At 38.4% G+C, this 17,038-nt stretch overlaps 1 protein-coding gene across 7 annotated transcripts in view; it reads left to right on the forward strand.

Annotated features, from left to right (window-relative positions):
* The first annotated feature begins 2,033 nt into the window (after positions 1-2,033).
* The window catches only part of FERMT2 (FERM domain containing kindlin 2), a 127,241-nt gene continuing 112,236 nt past the window's right edge, over positions 2,034-17,038 (forward strand). For 6 of the 7 annotated variants that reach the window (XM_077122615.1, XM_077122612.1, XM_077122614.1 and 3 more), the window contains exons 1-2: positions 2,751-2,824; positions 3,152-3,317. In XM_077122615.1, coding sequence (XP_076978730.1) covers positions 3,161-3,317 — 157 coding nt within the window. In that variant the 5' untranslated portion in view covers positions 2,751-2,824; positions 3,152-3,160. Of the gene's footprint in view, positions 2,053-2,750; positions 2,825-3,151; positions 3,318-17,038 lie in introns of those variants that run through there. The other variant, XM_077122613.1, reaches the window with a different exon arrangement.

Genomic DNA, 17,038 nt, shown 5'->3' on the forward strand with positions numbered 1-17,038 from the left:
GGTACTTATGGGAAGCTCAGTGACTTTCTATGCATTATATGGCTCAAACAGGAACTGCTGACTTGCTAAAGTTAGTAAAATTTGTTATCAAACTATAAGAAAGCTATTTCAAATGTTGAGAAATATTTACAAGTCAGCACCCCTTCTCCTGCCCGATGTCACTAGACATAGGAAACCCTTATAGTGGTAGTAGAGTGGTAAGAGATGATTCAGAAAGTAACTCCCACTGGAGAATGAAGAAATAAAATGTGGAAACCTGAGTGTTAAAAGGTTTCTGAGCCATGACGGTTGGCTTCCACAATTTTGTCTGAAGGGAAGGGAACAGTCATTAAGGAAAGGTATATTTTTGAATCTGTAAAGGCGTGAGTTATTTGGAGTCTACTGGAGCATGAGGGAAGACCATTGAGGTATAACTCTTAGCCTCATTCTGGCTCCATTTTACATCTCTAATATCTTCCCTAACCCTTTTTCCTCTTGTTTTATGTCACTTATAATGGATGCTATCTCATAGTTCATGCATTCTTATACATTGCCATAAAATCTTACTGGGATAAAGTAGGGAAATAAACAGGACATCAATTTAAAAAGTGATTTTCTCAATAATGAGATTTCTCCATAGGACCAATCTACTGTTTCCTTGACATTTGTGTTGATTAAAATACCAGCATACTTTCTATTTTCTTTGTGTGAAGCTATCTGTAAATTTTCAGACAATGCAAGAATCAAAGTCCCTGCTCTCAAAGAACTCATGTTTTATTTGGGAATACTAAAAAGCCTAAAAGAAACCCCTGAAATTCTTGCCCAAGAGCCCAATAGCTGCTCTATCAGTTGTCTCATTGTGAAAGTAATGACATGTACAAAGAGGTTGAGATGTGCTGGATACAATTCAAGTGATGGTAGAAAATCCTAGATGCAAAGTTTTCGTTTGTGGAAAATAAAGAAAAATCACCATCATGATCACCACCCAAAGACAGCCTTTTTTTTTTTTTTTAAACATTGTATTGTATTTCCTTCCAGTCTTTTTTCTTCTCTATTTAAAAATACATAAGCTTGTGATTATACAGCTGTGTTTATTATACATGTATTATTTTTACATTGACAAGCAATTCCCTATTTCTTAAAAATATTTTCCTATGTATTTTCAACACCATAATTTACATAAACATCACTTCCTTTCTGGACATTCCTTGCTTCCAAGTGAACTATTTTGAACCTCCATGAGAAGAAATAACTGGAGTGGAGAGATTAGAGACTTGAGGCATCAATTTCTCCACGATGACTAGTTGCAAACACTGTAGTGGTTTTCCCGATTTTTTGTGCCAAACCTCTGACATCTGACTAAATTTTTCTGCTTTCCTTTCTCTCCTTTATGGGTCCCACCCTTTTCTGGTGACCTTCAACCTCCTTTCTCAATTGCGTTGAGAATAAGAGGTTATTTGCCTGGTGGGTTCCTCTTTGAAGTGCTGGAGGCAGTACGAGCAGACTTTCAGACTTTTCAAACTGTCTTTTATTGGGAACCCCGGATAGCTTATGAGACTTTTTGAGCCCTGCTTTTTTTGCGAAGTAGTTTCCCAGGTTTGCCTTTTCCTATTCGAGTATCCTCAAAGAGTGCAACACTTGGGGGAAGTGGAAGTAAAGCGGAAAGTAGGAGGGCCGTCCCCCACCACTAACTATACTTCAAATAGGTAAACTTTAGCTCTTCCCTGTAGGCGCAGGCACCGTTCCAGAGCTATTAAAATTCCCTCAAGGCGTGGCTGAGGGTGGAGTAGAAGATGCATATTCATTTAGCTTTAGTTTGTTTCTAAGTTGCATATAAAATACACAAATACTACAAAGAGCTGGAGAGGCTGGAAAAAGTGTTTGAGTAAAATCCGTAGCACTGATTTTATCTTATTTGTGCAGCAAGAGCATCGTGGGTTGGGTTAGACTCGCATCTTGTTGGAGCTTCCGAAGAGGTTAAGAGCGCACGCAAACTCCTGGCAGTCCAGTAGGAGCTGCAGACTGTGCCGGGCATGGCTTGTTTGCAAGGCAGTTTTGGTGGTTCACCTCCCTGTGGGTTTTCTCATTCTTCTGTAGTATGTTCATGGGGCTGGCTTGGGCACTTACTTTTTAAAGTTTTTACATCCCAAACCCGTGTCTTCATCCCCCGGGGCGCGCTGTACCCTTCGCAGTCCCGGGCTGTTGGACTCGCTCCAAGCTTGGGGAAGGGGCGGGGGGATTTGTTTGCTGAAGACGACGCTGCCCGGCGAACTCCCTGCGGCCGTTTCTCACGGACAAGCACCCCCCTGCGCCCCCCACGGCTGGAAGATCCGACACCCACGCCGCAGCCCCCCGGGAGGAGCCCGGCCGCCCACCCGCGCTGCCCGCGCCCCCCTCCGCGTGTCCCGCCGCCGAGAGCCCGGATGTTGGATCCACTCCCTGCGCCGGGTCCTGCATTTCCATAAAAGGGCAGCGGCTCCGCCGGCCGAGATTGCGGCCGCGCCCGCGCCCCCCGCCCGCCCCGCCCCCGGCCCCGAGTCCGCGCGGGGCCCCCCGGAGCGCCGCCAAGGGGGGAGGGAGGGGCGGGAGGGCGGCCGAGGCGGGCTGGACCCCTCCGGACGGCGCTGCGGGGAGGGGAGGAGGGAGCGGGCGCGCCCAGCCCGCACCGGACCCCGGCGGAGGGGCGGGGAGAGAGGGTGGAGCGCGGGGAGCGAGCGAGGGGCCGCTCCGGCGCGACTCCATTAGCCGCTCGGGCCGGGCCGGGAGGGGGCCGCCGCCGCCGCCGCCGCCCTCGCAGCCTGCAGCCGCGCGAGCCCGGGGCCGGGAGCGCGAGTCGGAGCGGCTGGTGAGCTGCCGGGATTGCGGGTCTGAGGGGCGCGGGTGGTGGAGACGCCAAGCTCGGAGCGGCGCCTCGGGGCCGGGCAGGTGAAGCCCGCGGCGGTCCGCTAGGCGGGGACGGCGTGGGGCAGGCGCGGGGCCGCAGCCGGGGCGCGGGGCTGGGGCGCGCGGAGTGCGGAGCCCGTCGGCCGTCTTGCCGCGCCGCCGCGCCTCTCCAGCGTGGGCGCGGAGGCCCTCGGGCCCTGTCCTTCCCGCCCCGCGGCTGACTGCTCCTTCGGTGGGGTCTGCCTTCCTCGGGAGTGACGCTTACGCGAGCCATTTCCTCCGCGCGCAGGAAGGAGCCATGGCTCTCGACGGGATTAGGATGCCAGATGGCTGCTACGCGGACGGAACGTGGGAACTGAGCGTCCATGTGACCGACCTGAACCGCGAGGTCACCCTCAGAGTGACCGGGGAGGTGCACATCGGAGGGGTGATGCTTAAGTTGGTGGAAAAGCTCGGTGAGTAGCACCCCCGCTGCGCCGAGGCTGGGGGCTGGGGGCGGGGGAGGAAGGACGGGTTGGGGGGGAGGGGTCCCCTCAGAAGTCTGGGCATCCCGCGGGGACCTGAAGAAATGTGTCTTTCGGTATTTAGGCAAATAGACTCCCCTCCCCTTGCTTCGTGTTTTGTTTTGTTGTTCTTGGACAGTTTCCTAACGTTATAATTCGAACCCCCGATTGCGTAGTTAACCGGGGGAAGCTTCTTAGCACCTTACATGTAGCGGGCTCATGTGAAAGAAATGAGAAAAGTGTGCAAGTGAATGTTGAGAGGGAAATACTGAGGTGCTTGGTTATCCATTCCGTGTTGTCTTTAGGGTACCTGGATGTTGATGACGTTTTATATTGAGAATGATGTAAAATCTATCTAGGGAGAGATTCCACTTGAAAATGTGCAACTTCTGGCGCCAGTGTGAAATGTCTACAGCTGTGCTACGTGATGGAGTGTATTAAAATGTTCCAGCCACCCACACTTACAAGGGGTGGGGCAGAGTTTGACAAACTTGGTATCTGTATGCTCAAAGTAATATCTTTAGGGCCGTCCAAGTTTATATTAATAACAAGACTGTGAAAAAACTTTGTATTAAAAAGCAGACTTTCTTAAATTAATTCTAGGTTGCCAATATGTGGTTGGGTACAAATACCCAGTGAATTGATTTTGACTTAGCTTTAAATACAATATGACGTGTAAGAAAGTTTTGCACTACACGTTTTGTTGCTGATGGATGAAACCATTTTCAGCTGGGAAAATAAACTAAAAAGATTGGGTAGATGATTTTATTATAAGAGAAATAAAGACTGCCTTCGTGAGCTGTAATGTACCTTTGGTGTATAATGCGATTTTAAAAAGGTGATAGGCTTATCATTGTTTTCTTAAGTTGGTTTGTATTTGTTTTTAAACAACTTTCATTCTTCCAGCGTTCAAGTAGAGGAATGGTTATTTATCAGAAAATGCATTTCTTATCAAGGGGTTATTGTGTACCTGTCATATAAGCTTACTGAAATAGTGCTATGCGGTTTGCAAAATAAAGCAGAATTCCTTTACGTGGACCTGCTTTGTATCTCTGCAGGAAGCATAATTATTGAAGGACCAAAGAGAAGCTCCTTACAAGGTAGCCTGCTCCTTAGGGCTGTGCCTTGTTAGGCTCCCTGAGACACCCAGGAAAGAGAGCCCCCTGGGTTGCCCTTTGGAAATTAGATTTTGCAATGTTGTTTAACCAATTAACTGTTGGCTGACAGTGTTTGTATCTACTTTGATCAGATTAATCTCTGTTCACAAAATACGGACCTTTTTTTTTTTGTCTTATCCAGCACTCCTGTCAGATTATTTAAGGAAGAAAATATAAACTGTAATTGATTTTTATTTTCTTTGTTTTCAAAGGAAGCAAGCGTTTGCATCAGAGTTTGCTTTATATATAGTGGACCTTATTAATAGGCTGGTTTCAGTGGGAGGCATTTTTTATTTTGCAAAAAAGCTGTTGAAGGTCACTAACACAACTTGTACTCAAAAGCCAAGCTTTATCCAATGAATAAATGAAGGATTCTGATATATTTATATTGCATTGATTAGAACAGCTTATTACATAATCTCACAACATAAATAGTAAGAATGAGAATATTTACAGGCAGAATTCATGTAATATTTTAAAGCGACTATAATCTTAATTTTTGAATGCTGATGCATTTTTACTTTTTATGCAGTGTAAAGAGACCCAACGAGGTAGGAAATGTGCATGTGGAAACCTTCTTTCCTAAATTGAACCAGTAGTGATCTTGTATTTTGAATTCCAATTAGAAAGTACTTTTCAGAGTAATTCAGACTTTCCTGATGTTGTATAAGTAGAGCTGAGTGAATTTTTGCTCTTGGTTTTAGAATTATATACTTTGAATGGTACCCTGTTTTGTTTCCTGTTGGCAGTTAAAGAGAGGAGAAATTCAGTAGGACAGCATTTAAGACTTCGATAAACTAGGGTAGTCAAATTAAAAAAGAGCTTTGTAATTCCTAAGAGTTACCTAATACTGGAATGACCTGCTTTCTGAAGACTTGAGTTGTGTCACTTAAAGTATTAAAGGACAGACTGAATGTGTCAGTGGTGGCTAAAGTAAATCACAGCACCTTGCAGGTTCTAGATGATGAGAGGCAGAAAACACAGTAGAGATGGGAAGCCCTGGTGTCTTGGGGGGATTTCAGAACAGTAATGGACAATTAGTCGAACCAGGCTACTCAGGGTTAGAAATAGTTATGACAGAAGGAACAGCAACTTTCACCTACATCTTCAAACTACATGACTTAAAAACTATCTAATATGCTTCTTTGCATGAAAGGATGTGTGACTATCAGACATTATTTTCTTTTACTTTTTTACTTTGAAATAATTTCAAATTTACAGAACTAGTTGCAAAAATAATTCAGAACTCATACAGAGAATACCAATATACCCCCATCCCAGGTGCCGGGATCAATGAACTATTACCATTTGGCCACATGTCATGTCATTCTACCTGACCATTGTTTGTCTGTGTGTCTTAACATTTCAAAGTAGGTTGTATACTTCATGTTCCTCAAACATTTAATACTTTTCACAAAAGCATGTTTTATATATGTGTATCCTATGTAATGTTCAGTGGCAACAGTTGTTTCCTTGGGATTGATAGTTCCCATGATGTTCAACATTGTATTAAAATTTTGCATAAGTATACACTTGTGGCACTTTCTGAAAGAGGCTTCTTAACTTTCATTAAATTCTCAAAGAGGCTTTAATTTTTTAAAAAAGCTTGTGGTGGGTGTGAGGAAGTTCATTGGTAGAATGCTTGCCTGCCATGCAGGAGACCTGGGTTGGATTCCTGGCCCATGCAGTTCTTGTAAACAAACAAACAAAAATTCAGCAAATAGTCCTGCAATAACCGAATACTCTCATGGAAAAAGAATGAAATGTGACCCCCCCCCCCCCACCATACAGCATACAAATAAATAAATAAATAAGCTGTAATAGCTCTGGTCTGACCTTGAGAATCAGCCCATATTTTGAAGGGTCAGTGTCCCCCTAGACCAAGGCATTTTAATTAAGCTAGCCAAAAATTTTTTTAATGCTTCCATATTATGTGTCAGCAATATCTTTGTATTTAGTTAGAATTTTATAAAGAATTTTTGCATTTCTGTTAAGGTCATTAAAGCATGATTTCTTATATTTATAACTTTGACTGAGAGGTCTGCAAGGTCCCCTTTAAAGGTTAACATAAAACAAATTCATTATTTTGTGTTAACCTTTTAAAAGAAAATAACGTATGTCATGAAGAAGTGAGCTTTAGGAAATTATATCCTGATGTGATAGAATAGAGGGAAACTTTATGCATCTGTGACTTGATTTTGGCTGACACTAGACACATTATTTTAACATCGGTTCCCTCAATGCAAACCTCAATCTGAAAATGAAGTTTTTATTTTTTTATTTTTAAAAAGATCCGGATTGAAAGCTTTAGTTATAATTTAAAATTTGTATTGCATTTTTTGTTAAAAACAAATTTTAGACCTGTATAAATATAATTTTTAAAGAAGAGTGATCAATTAGACAACACCAGGGATAAGGGTTATAGAATGTAAGACATCAGAGAATAAAATTGTGAAACAGTCGTATTGAAAATAATTTTGTAAGGAAGAAGCTTAATTTTATAGGATTCCTTGATGTTCCTCTGGAGATCATTGAGCAGAATTAAAGAAAACCATCTGCACAGTGGGATTCATGTTAAGGATTCTAAATGTCAGAGATGCTTAGTTTTAATTCTCAGTATTTACCACATTTTAGTATCACCTTATAAAGGTTGCTTTTTTGTTGGCTTCTGTGTACAAATTGTTACCTTACCATAAAAAATAATTTTACATGGAGATTAAGGAATTTATTGTGATAAAGCTGAATGATTAGACGTCTCCAGCCTCTGTGAGATTGGACGCAAGATTAAACTATGTGATTTCTGAGTTTTGTTCTAGCTCTGATTCTAGGGGTAGAAGGAAAGTGAAGGTGAGTTAAATCCAATTAATAAGCCAGTGAAAATTGCAAGTTGGAGGAGGGGCGCTCAGGAGTTACCAAAAATAAATTTATGGCATTGACTTAGAAAAATTTGAGGAATATATTTATATTTTAAATATTTTTATTGAGATATCTTTACACACCATAGTCCATCCAAAGTATACAATCAGTGGCTCACAATACCTCATAGTTGTATATTCATCACCGTGATAATTTTTAGAACATTTGAGTTGCTCCAAAAAGAAAGAAAAAACATACATCCCATACCCCTTATCCTTCTCTTTCGTTGACCGCTAGTATTGCAATCTACCCAATTTTTTTTGCCTCCATTATTTATTTAGTTTTTTATCCTTATTTATTTATTTATTTATATTTTTGCATGGGCAGGCACCGGGAATCGAACCCAGGTCTCTGGCACAGCAGGCAAGAACTCTGTCACTGCGCCACAATCATCACCCACCCTGTCCTTAATTTTTTACTCCTCTGTCCTTATCCTGGATAAAGGGAGCATCAGACACAAGGTTTTCACAATCACTTGGTCACATTATAAAAGCTGTATTGTTATGCAGTTGTCTTCAAGAATCAAGGCAACTGGAACACAGTTCAACAGTTTCAGGTCCTTCCTTCTAGCCACTCTAATACGCCATAAACTAAAAAGGGATATCAGTGTAGTGCATAAGAATAACCTCCAGGATAACCTCTCAACTCTGTTTGAAATCTCTCAGCCACTGAAACTTTGTCTCATTTCTCTCTTTCCCCTTTTGGTCAAGAAGGCTTTTTCAGCCCCTTGATACTGAGTCCTGGCTCATGTCAGACGTAGTGGAGAGAGGGCATTGAGTTCACCTGCCGAGTTGGCTTAGAGAAGCCACATTTGAGCAACAAAAGAGGTTCTGTTGGGGTGACTGACATAATTATAAGTAAGCTTAGCTTATCCTTCACAGGAGTAAGTTTCTCAGGGGCAAGTCCCAAGATCAAGGGCTCAGCCTATTAAATTGGCAGTCCCCAGTGCTAGCAAGAATATCAGGAATTCCCTGGGTAGGAAGTGAATATTTCCTCCTTTCTCCCTAGTGCCCCAAAGGGACTTAGCAAATACTTTTTTATTCTCTGTCCAGTTTACTCTGGGATGTATCAGGGCATCACACTAACCTGTACAAACCAACAAGATCTCACTCCCTATTCAAGATTCCATGTAATTTGGTTCAAATAAACTTACCGTACAAGTTAAATTAAATAGTGTGCTACCCCAAATATAAGTTTTGCACCAAATAACATCTCTTCCCTTGGTCTCACAAAGAAGTTGAAGTTTTAGTATATAGATCATATTAGAGGAATATGTTTTTGAATATAGACTTTCGAATGTTGTTCCTATTTTAAATTGTCGTGCCCTTGCCATAAAATGAAAGTTCAGGTTGTGAAATTAGTACTCATGACAACAAAAAAAAGATTTTAGTCACGATTACCCCTAGGTGCACATTAGTACAGTATACATTCATTCCATCTCACAGAAGGGCAAAGTAGCTAGTTTTTTGTCTGACGTTGGAACAAAAATAAATGCCTATAGTTGAACAGATGAAGAAGTTGGCTTAGATTAGGGGCTTTGTTACAGAAAATATACTTAACACACGAGGAGCAGAACTTGGCAAGATGCTCACAGGGAGAGACACACATGTGAGGAGACAGCTCCCTTCTCACACCCCTGCTTCATGTTCCCTAGGGAAGGCTTTGCTTATCTAGTGGAATAGTGCTATGCTATTGAATTTTTCAGTTTTCCCTTTGAGGGTTTATTGGTTGAGTTTATGGAAGTTAAATGTCTGAATGATGCAGATTCACTGCATTCAACCTGAAATATATATAAAGAATATTTATAATGTTTATAAAGAGTATAAGAAAATTTTGTAAGTCTTTTGGGAGAGTGGGAGAAGCACAAGGATCAACTCAAAGTGAATTGAGACTTAGTTAAATCTATACTGTCTGATAGCAAGTTTACCCAGTGTTTAGAATACTATTAACGATCCATAGGAGTAATGGTATTCCCGTAGAAACTAGATGTATAATTTTATCTTTCTCAGCAAATTTTAAGCTCCGTAAAAAAAAGAAGGCAATATATAATTCTTACTATAATCCTTAAGCACCTAATTAAATGAACTGTTCCGTGAGCTATTCCTTAGATACTTGAAGTGTTATTTGCTGTCATGTTTATGCCATTTAAAAGCATATATGTATATGTTAAAAGGAATTGGCACACATGAATGTGGGAGTGGGGAAGTTGGAAATTCTTAGTGCAGGCCACAAGCTAGGAACTCTGATGAAGGTTTCAGTGAATTCTCCAGGAGAATCTGGATGGCTGAAGTAGAGGTGGAAATTCTCTTCTTTGGACTTCTGGATTCATAACTTTTCCTTTTAAGACCTTCAGTGATGGGCTGAGACGTCTCTCATTGTAGAAGGGAGTCTTCATTTAATTGTAGATGTCAGCAGCCATAGATGCATTCAACGTACTGATGGATTAAATCCACGAAATAACCTCCCAATAACAGGCCAGTACCTGCTTGACTAAACAACTGGACACCATAACCCGTCCAAGTTGACACATGAACTTCATTATCACACTTACAAAGAACCTCACTGGAAATGTCTAATAGCTGTTATTTTTTTTTTAAGAGAGTTGAAAGAAAACATTTAGTTTTACCTTTTTTTCTTCAACTGTTTTTGAACACCTCACATTTATAAGAATTCAAAAATACTTAAGTGAAGTTACCTTTGTCTACTTCACCATTTGATTTCTATCTATATACGCACAATATTTGAACCACTTGAGTGTGTTGCAGATATCATAACCCATCATCCCTAGATACTTACGTTATTAAGACCAAGGACCTTCTCTTACAAAATTGCATTACAGTTACTAAATTCAGGAAATTTAATAACAGTTCAATACTGTTGTCTAATATATATCTATCTACAGTCCCAGTAATGGCCATTGTTTTTTCCAAGATCTCACTTGGTCTCCTTTAACTTACAGGATGGACACAAAGTCTGGGACCATAGGAGAAACTGTAACATTGTTTGTTGATGTTATGTAAAGATACATGTAAAATAACATATCTGTTTCCAGACTTTAGAGCCCCCCCTAAAGAGCAGTTTTTCATTCTTTATTGTCTTTCTAAACATTGTTTTACTTTTTTTAATTGTAAGATACTTTAACAGTACAAATTTCACCTACGAATGGTATTTTTATAGTTTCTTTTTCATATGCTTTCTCTTTAAAAGTCAGTTCTTTTTGTCTTACTATGAAGATAAGCTATTGATAATATTTTAGACATTATTGAGTATAGGTCTCCCATAATACCTGTCATCTTCAGACGAGTAGGTGGTAATGGATCCATAGGTTAATAAGAGACAATATGTGTTTAGTTGGCATCAGAAGATCTGAATTCAAATTCTAGCTCTGCTGCTTGATGGTGTGTGTGATATTTGGGCAAGTAATTTAACCTGTCAGGAGCGTGTTTTAACATCAATAAAATGGAGATTTTTAAAACAAACATAACTTTCTCATAGGTTTTGGTGGGTATTTACTGAGATAATACATTTATTTAGAGTATGAAAATGCTTTAATATAAACTATTAGTGCTATACAAATGAAAGTGGCTATTTTCTCTATTGGCATTGAAAGTGAACAGAATAAAAAAAAGGAAGGGTGATTAAAGTGTAATCTAGGGTATTTATTTATTTATTTTATTTATTTATTTTTTGACATGGGCAGGCAGCGGGAATCAAACCTGAGTCTCCGGCATGGCAGGCGAGAACTCTGCTACTGAGCCACCATGCCCTGCCCGTAATCTGTGATATTTAACTTCAACAGAAGCTTAGTTTGGGATTGCTTTTTGTTCACACCCCCTAAATATGAAAAATAGCTATCTTTCTAACCTACCTCCCCCACTTCCAAACACACCTGCCTCTGTAGCCTAACAAAGAGCTGTTTAACTATTGTTTTCTAGAGGTTTCTGAAATGCAATTGGCCACTAAGTTGATGATGGTATTTCAGGGATTTGAAAAATTTATAATCATGAAGATTTCAGAAGTAAATTAATTCTATATTTAATTTATTATATAAGAGCAATTTTAAAAATTGTTATAACAAAGGAATGATATAAAACTTTTTCTTTGCACTTGAAAACATTGGGCTCATTTAAAAACTGAGAGAAAATGTTTTTAGAAAAAAGTTAATGTATATGGTATTTTTATTTAAATGATAGTTTTTCATTTAATGCTGATGCCATGAGGTATATAAACAATGGTATCTACCCTGTGAAGTAAAAAAATACTCTGAAAAACATTTGATTATGAAAATTTTTTTAAGCGGGATGATACTTGGATTTGTAGTTAAAAACCATATCCACTATAATTTCTTCTTACATTAATTGTACAATTATAGAATTTTTTTTTTCCTTAAGGTCAGGCTTATTGAGGTATAATTTACATGCAGTAAAATTCACCCTTATAATATTCTGAGATTTGACAAATGCATAGTCTTGTAAATATTACCACAATCAAGGTATAGAGTTTTTCCAATATTCCAGAAAGTTTCCTTGTGCTCATTTGTAATCAGTCCCTCCTCTAAACCACAGCTCCTGAAAACCACTGATTTGTTTTCAGTTCCTCGTAGTTTTGTCTTTTCAAAAGTGTCTTATAAATAGAACCATACAGGATGTAGCCTCTGAGTTTGGTTTCTTTCTCTTAGCTTTATATTGAGATTGATTCATGTTCTTATGTGTATCAATAATTTTTTTATTGCTCAGTCCATTGTATGGATGTGTACCACTGTTTATCCACTCACCAGTCGAAGGACATTTGAGTTTTCCAGTTTTTGGACCTTATGAATAAGGCTCCTGTAAACATTCAAGTAGATTTTTCTTTCTTTTGCATATATTCTCATTCCTCTTGGATAACTACCTAGGAGTAAGATTACTGGTTGGTATCCTAAGTACATGCTTAAGTGAAAAGTAATGCCAGATTTTTCCAAAGTGCCAACTTTTGTATTCCTATTAACATTGTTTGAGTTTCAGATGCTCTCAGTCCTTCCCAGCACTTGCAATTTTCAAATTGTTTTATTGTGTGTGTGTTTTGTTGTTGTTAGCCATCCTCATAAGTGTATAGTGGCATTTCACTGTGGTTTTAATTTGCATTTTCCTAATAACTAATGATGTTGGGTAGCTTTTCATATGTCTTTGGTGAAGTGCATTCAAATCTTTTGCCCATTAAAAAAATTAATTTTCCTTGTTGAGTTTTAAGAGTTTTTCATATACTCTAGGTACAAGTCCGAAAAAAGATATGTTTTAGAAAATGTCCTCCCTGCTTATGACTTAAACTTTCATATTCTTATGTCTTTCAAAGAGAAGAAGTTCTGAATTTTGGTGAAGTCTAGTTTATTGATTCTATTTTTTGGCTGTATGCAAGAAATCTTTACCTAATCAAGATCTCAAAGGTTTTTATCCAGTAATATGTATAGATTCTGTTGGTTTTTAGGTATTAAAAGGGAGAATATATGACATACAAGTGTGATTTATTTATTAGAAAGTAAATAATTGCATCATAACAATTTTAAATTATATAATTACAATTTTAATTTGACAGAATTTGAGATAATAAAGTAATGGTTCAATGAAAACTTCTTTAGCAGCTAGAAAACTTTGATTTTTAAAAAAATCAGTGATAAAAATGGATTTTAAAATGAAGCATCTTGGAAATAATCAAGGAATGATTTAATGTTTATAATGTTATAGAGAAAGGTAGATGTATCAGGGTCCAAATTGTGACTGTGTGCCACTTATGTATTTTTTTAAGTTGGGTGATTTTTTTTTAAGGCAGATATTTTAATGTGTAGAGTCTTAGTTTTCCTCAGTCTATTCTGTAACCAATAAGAATCTCTATTTCATTTTGTTTCCTTCCCTTTATAATGTATTTGAGTTCTTTGAAAATTGTTCTTCAAATACCATAAGATACAAATTAGAAGACACTATTTAAAATCAGTACTAGTGGGGATAACAGATCAGTATTCAGATCCTGGTCTGCATTCATTTGTTGAGAATGTTATACTTATTTATTCATAGTGTCTTACCTAAAGTTACATAATAAAATATTCTGAAAATTAATGAAAAAAATCTTATTGCATTTTTCAGAGTCAATGATTGTGTTTCAGAGAGAATCAGTATATATAAGAAGAATGAAAGAGATAAGCATAAATGTCAAAAAGTGAGGTGAATATTTGAATTTCCTTTACTTTTGTGATTCAATTTTCAAACTCCAGTGTCTACTCACTAGTTATATAAGGACCACCCAGTTAGGTGCATTTTTGGACAAAGCTTATATACAGTTTTTGAGGTTAATACAGCCCAGAGGAGATCTGTGGGGACTTCAGAATCTGCAGGGACTCTTCTCAGACAGTTTAACTACATTAACTGATATATATATCAGTTATATATCAGATATATATATATATATCATGCTGAAACTAAAAAATACACTGTGTATTTCAAAGATAATTTATAATTTCAAACCATTAGTGTAGTGTTGCCTTTGATATCTTTTTCTTAATGCAACACTCAGGTATGGCTAAAACAGTAAAGTGCTGGTATTATTGATTGTAGATGAAATTGTCTGTTGGATAAGTGTCTTCCAGTTTAATATTCTTTAATGTAGTTCCTGGGTTCAGATTTAAGAATTTCATGTCCTTTGAAATTAAAAATAACTTTAAAGAAAGCAAACCATTGCTGTATCAGTTCTAAAAACTGTGCGAGGTGCTGATGAATTCTGTTAATGTGACGGAATGCTGTTGTTAAGCCGCACACATCAGGGTAGGAAGAGAGCCATCTGCATTAGAATCCTTACTGCACCATATACTGTGTGGCTCTGAGCCCTGCTTTCCTTTTTTGTAAAATGGGAATATTAATTCCTGTATTATTGTTGTAAGTTTTAGTTAGTTAATACATAGTAATGCATATGCAGTGTTTGCAGTATCCTTTGTGAGAATAATGGTTGCAATTCAGGCTGTTTTAGGGCTGTTTAAATTTTGGAAAGGATTAATGCTGAAATTGAGTTCAAATTCCTCTTCTGACGTCTGAAATCTTCAGTTACGGCTCTTAAGACCTACCTGAATGGATGAGGAGATTCCCCATGCTGCTGATGGTGGTCTCCTTTGTTGATTGTGGGTGCCGTCCACGCATTGTAGATGTAAATCCCATCTTGAAATGCCCTTATATTAACAAGCTGGCCAGTACAGGTAGACATTAACCTAGCCGAATTGATGCATGAAGTTAGCCATCACAGTCCATCCCTTGTCAACTTTGCACTCACAGATGTGTCTTTAAACCGTAATCTCCAAATAGACACATGAAGTTAGCCATCACAATCCATCCCTTGTCAACTTTGCAGTCGCAGATGTGTCTTTAAACCGTAATCTCCAAATAGACAATAACATAGTCATACTTTCTCCTAACAAGGTACAGCTGTGCTGTGAAGACCTGAAATGCACTAACCTTTTTCCCAAAAGAGCGTACAAGTCCTTGGGTGATATTCACTCTTTTATTATTTTTGTTGTTGGTTTGATTTATTTTATTTATTTATTTTTACTTTAGCATTTGCATCACTCCAGAAAAAGAAATAAAAAGAAAAAATTCATGCATACCATACCCCCTAACCCTCCCTCTCATTGACCACTAATGTTTCCATCTACCTAATTTATTTTACCCCTTATCCCCCATTATTTATTTATTTTTAATCCCTTTTTTTTTTACGCATCTGTCCATACCCTGGATAAAAGGTACATCAGACACAGCGTTTTCACAATCACACAGTCACATTGTAAAAGTTATATCTTTATATAATCATCTTCAAGAATCAAGGCTGCTGGAACACAACAGTTTCAGGTACTTTCCTCCAGCCACTCCAATACATCATAAACTAAAAAGGGGTTATCTATAGAATGTATAAGAAAAACCTCTAGGATAACCTCTCAACTCTGAAGTCTCTCAGCCACTGAAGCTCTATTTTGTTTCATTTCTCTCTTCCCCCTTTTTGTGAAGAAGATTTTCTCAGTCCCATGATGCCGGGTCCCGGCTCATCCCGGAAGTCCTGTCCCACGTTGCCAGTTCCCTTTAGAAATAAGATCTCTAGCCAGCAGAATATAACATTGCGGGGAAAAGATGCAGGATTTTTTGTTTGTTGTTTTAAAAATGTATTTATTAGTGAGGTTGTGTATTTTCAGAACAATCATGCATAAATTACAGGGTTCCCATATATCACCCTGTTGTTAACACCTTGCAGTGATGTGGTACATTGGCTGAAATTGATAAAAGTACATTTTTGTAATTGTACTATTAACTGTGGTCCATGGTGTAACTTGAGATTCATGTTTGTGTTGTGCAGTTCTGTGGAATTTTTATTTTACTTTAAAAATTTTATCCTAGTACCAGGTACACAACCTAGAATTTCCCCTTTTAATCCACTTTCAAGTGTATAATTTAGTGCTTTTAATTTCATTCACTGTGTTGTGGTACCATCACCACCATCCAATACCATATTTTCTCCATCATCCCAAAGAGAAGATCTGCACATTTAAGCATTAACTTCCTATTCGCTACCCCTACCCTGTCCCCTCGTAATCTCTATCCTAGATTCTGACTCTGAGTTTGCTTATTCTAATGATTTTTATCAGTGAGATCATGCAGTTATTTGTTATGTCATGCAACATGATGTTTTCAAGGTTCACCATATCATGTGTATCAGAACATTCCTTTTTATGGCTGAATAATATACAGTTGTATGCACATACCACATTTTGGTTTTGCCTTCATTGGTTCATGGACGCTCATATTGCTTCCATCTTTGGCAATGGTGAATAATGCCACTGTGAACGTCACTGTGGAAATATCTGTTCAGGTCTTTGCTGTCAGTTCTTTTAGGTGTATACCTAGAAGTGGAATTGCTGGGTTTTATGTATTCTGTACTTTCTGAGGAACCACCAAACTGTCTTCCACAGTGGCTGTACTATTTTACATTCCCACTAGCAATGTATGAATGTTCTATTTCTCCACATCCTCTCCAACACTTGTAATTTTCTGTTTTTCAAATAGTAGCCGTTCTAGTAGGTGTGAAATGATATCTCATTGGGTTTTTGCTGTATTTCCCCATTGGCTGATGATTTAGTAACTTTTCATGCTCTTATTGGCCATTTGCATGTGTTTAGAGAAATGGCTCTTTGAGTTGTTGGCCTCCTTTTTTTAAAATTTATTTTTTATTATCAAACCAAAACAACATATAAACATGAACATTCTCAACACACAAATGTTCTATGCATGGTGTACAACCATGCATTGTACAACTCACAATATCATCATAGAGTAGTATATTCATCACCATGATCATTTTTCAGAACTTTTACATCACTCCAGAAACAGAGATAAAAAGAAAAAAAAAAAAGGCTCACACATACCACATCCCTTACCCCTTCCCCTCATTGACCACCAGTATTTCCATGTACTCAATATATATTAACCTTTGTTCCCCCTATTTTGTTTCTATGCTCCTTACCAGTCTGTTTCATTGTTCACTGGTATTTCAATCTAATCAGTTTATTTTAACGTTTGTTCTCCCATTACTTATTTT

This window comes from Tamandua tetradactyla, chromosome 12 (assembly GCF_023851605.1).
Source record: "Tamandua tetradactyla isolate mTamTet1 chromosome 12, mTamTet1.pri, whole genome shotgun sequence".
Taxonomy (NCBI): domain Eukaryota; kingdom Metazoa; phylum Chordata; class Mammalia; order Pilosa; family Myrmecophagidae; genus Tamandua; species Tamandua tetradactyla.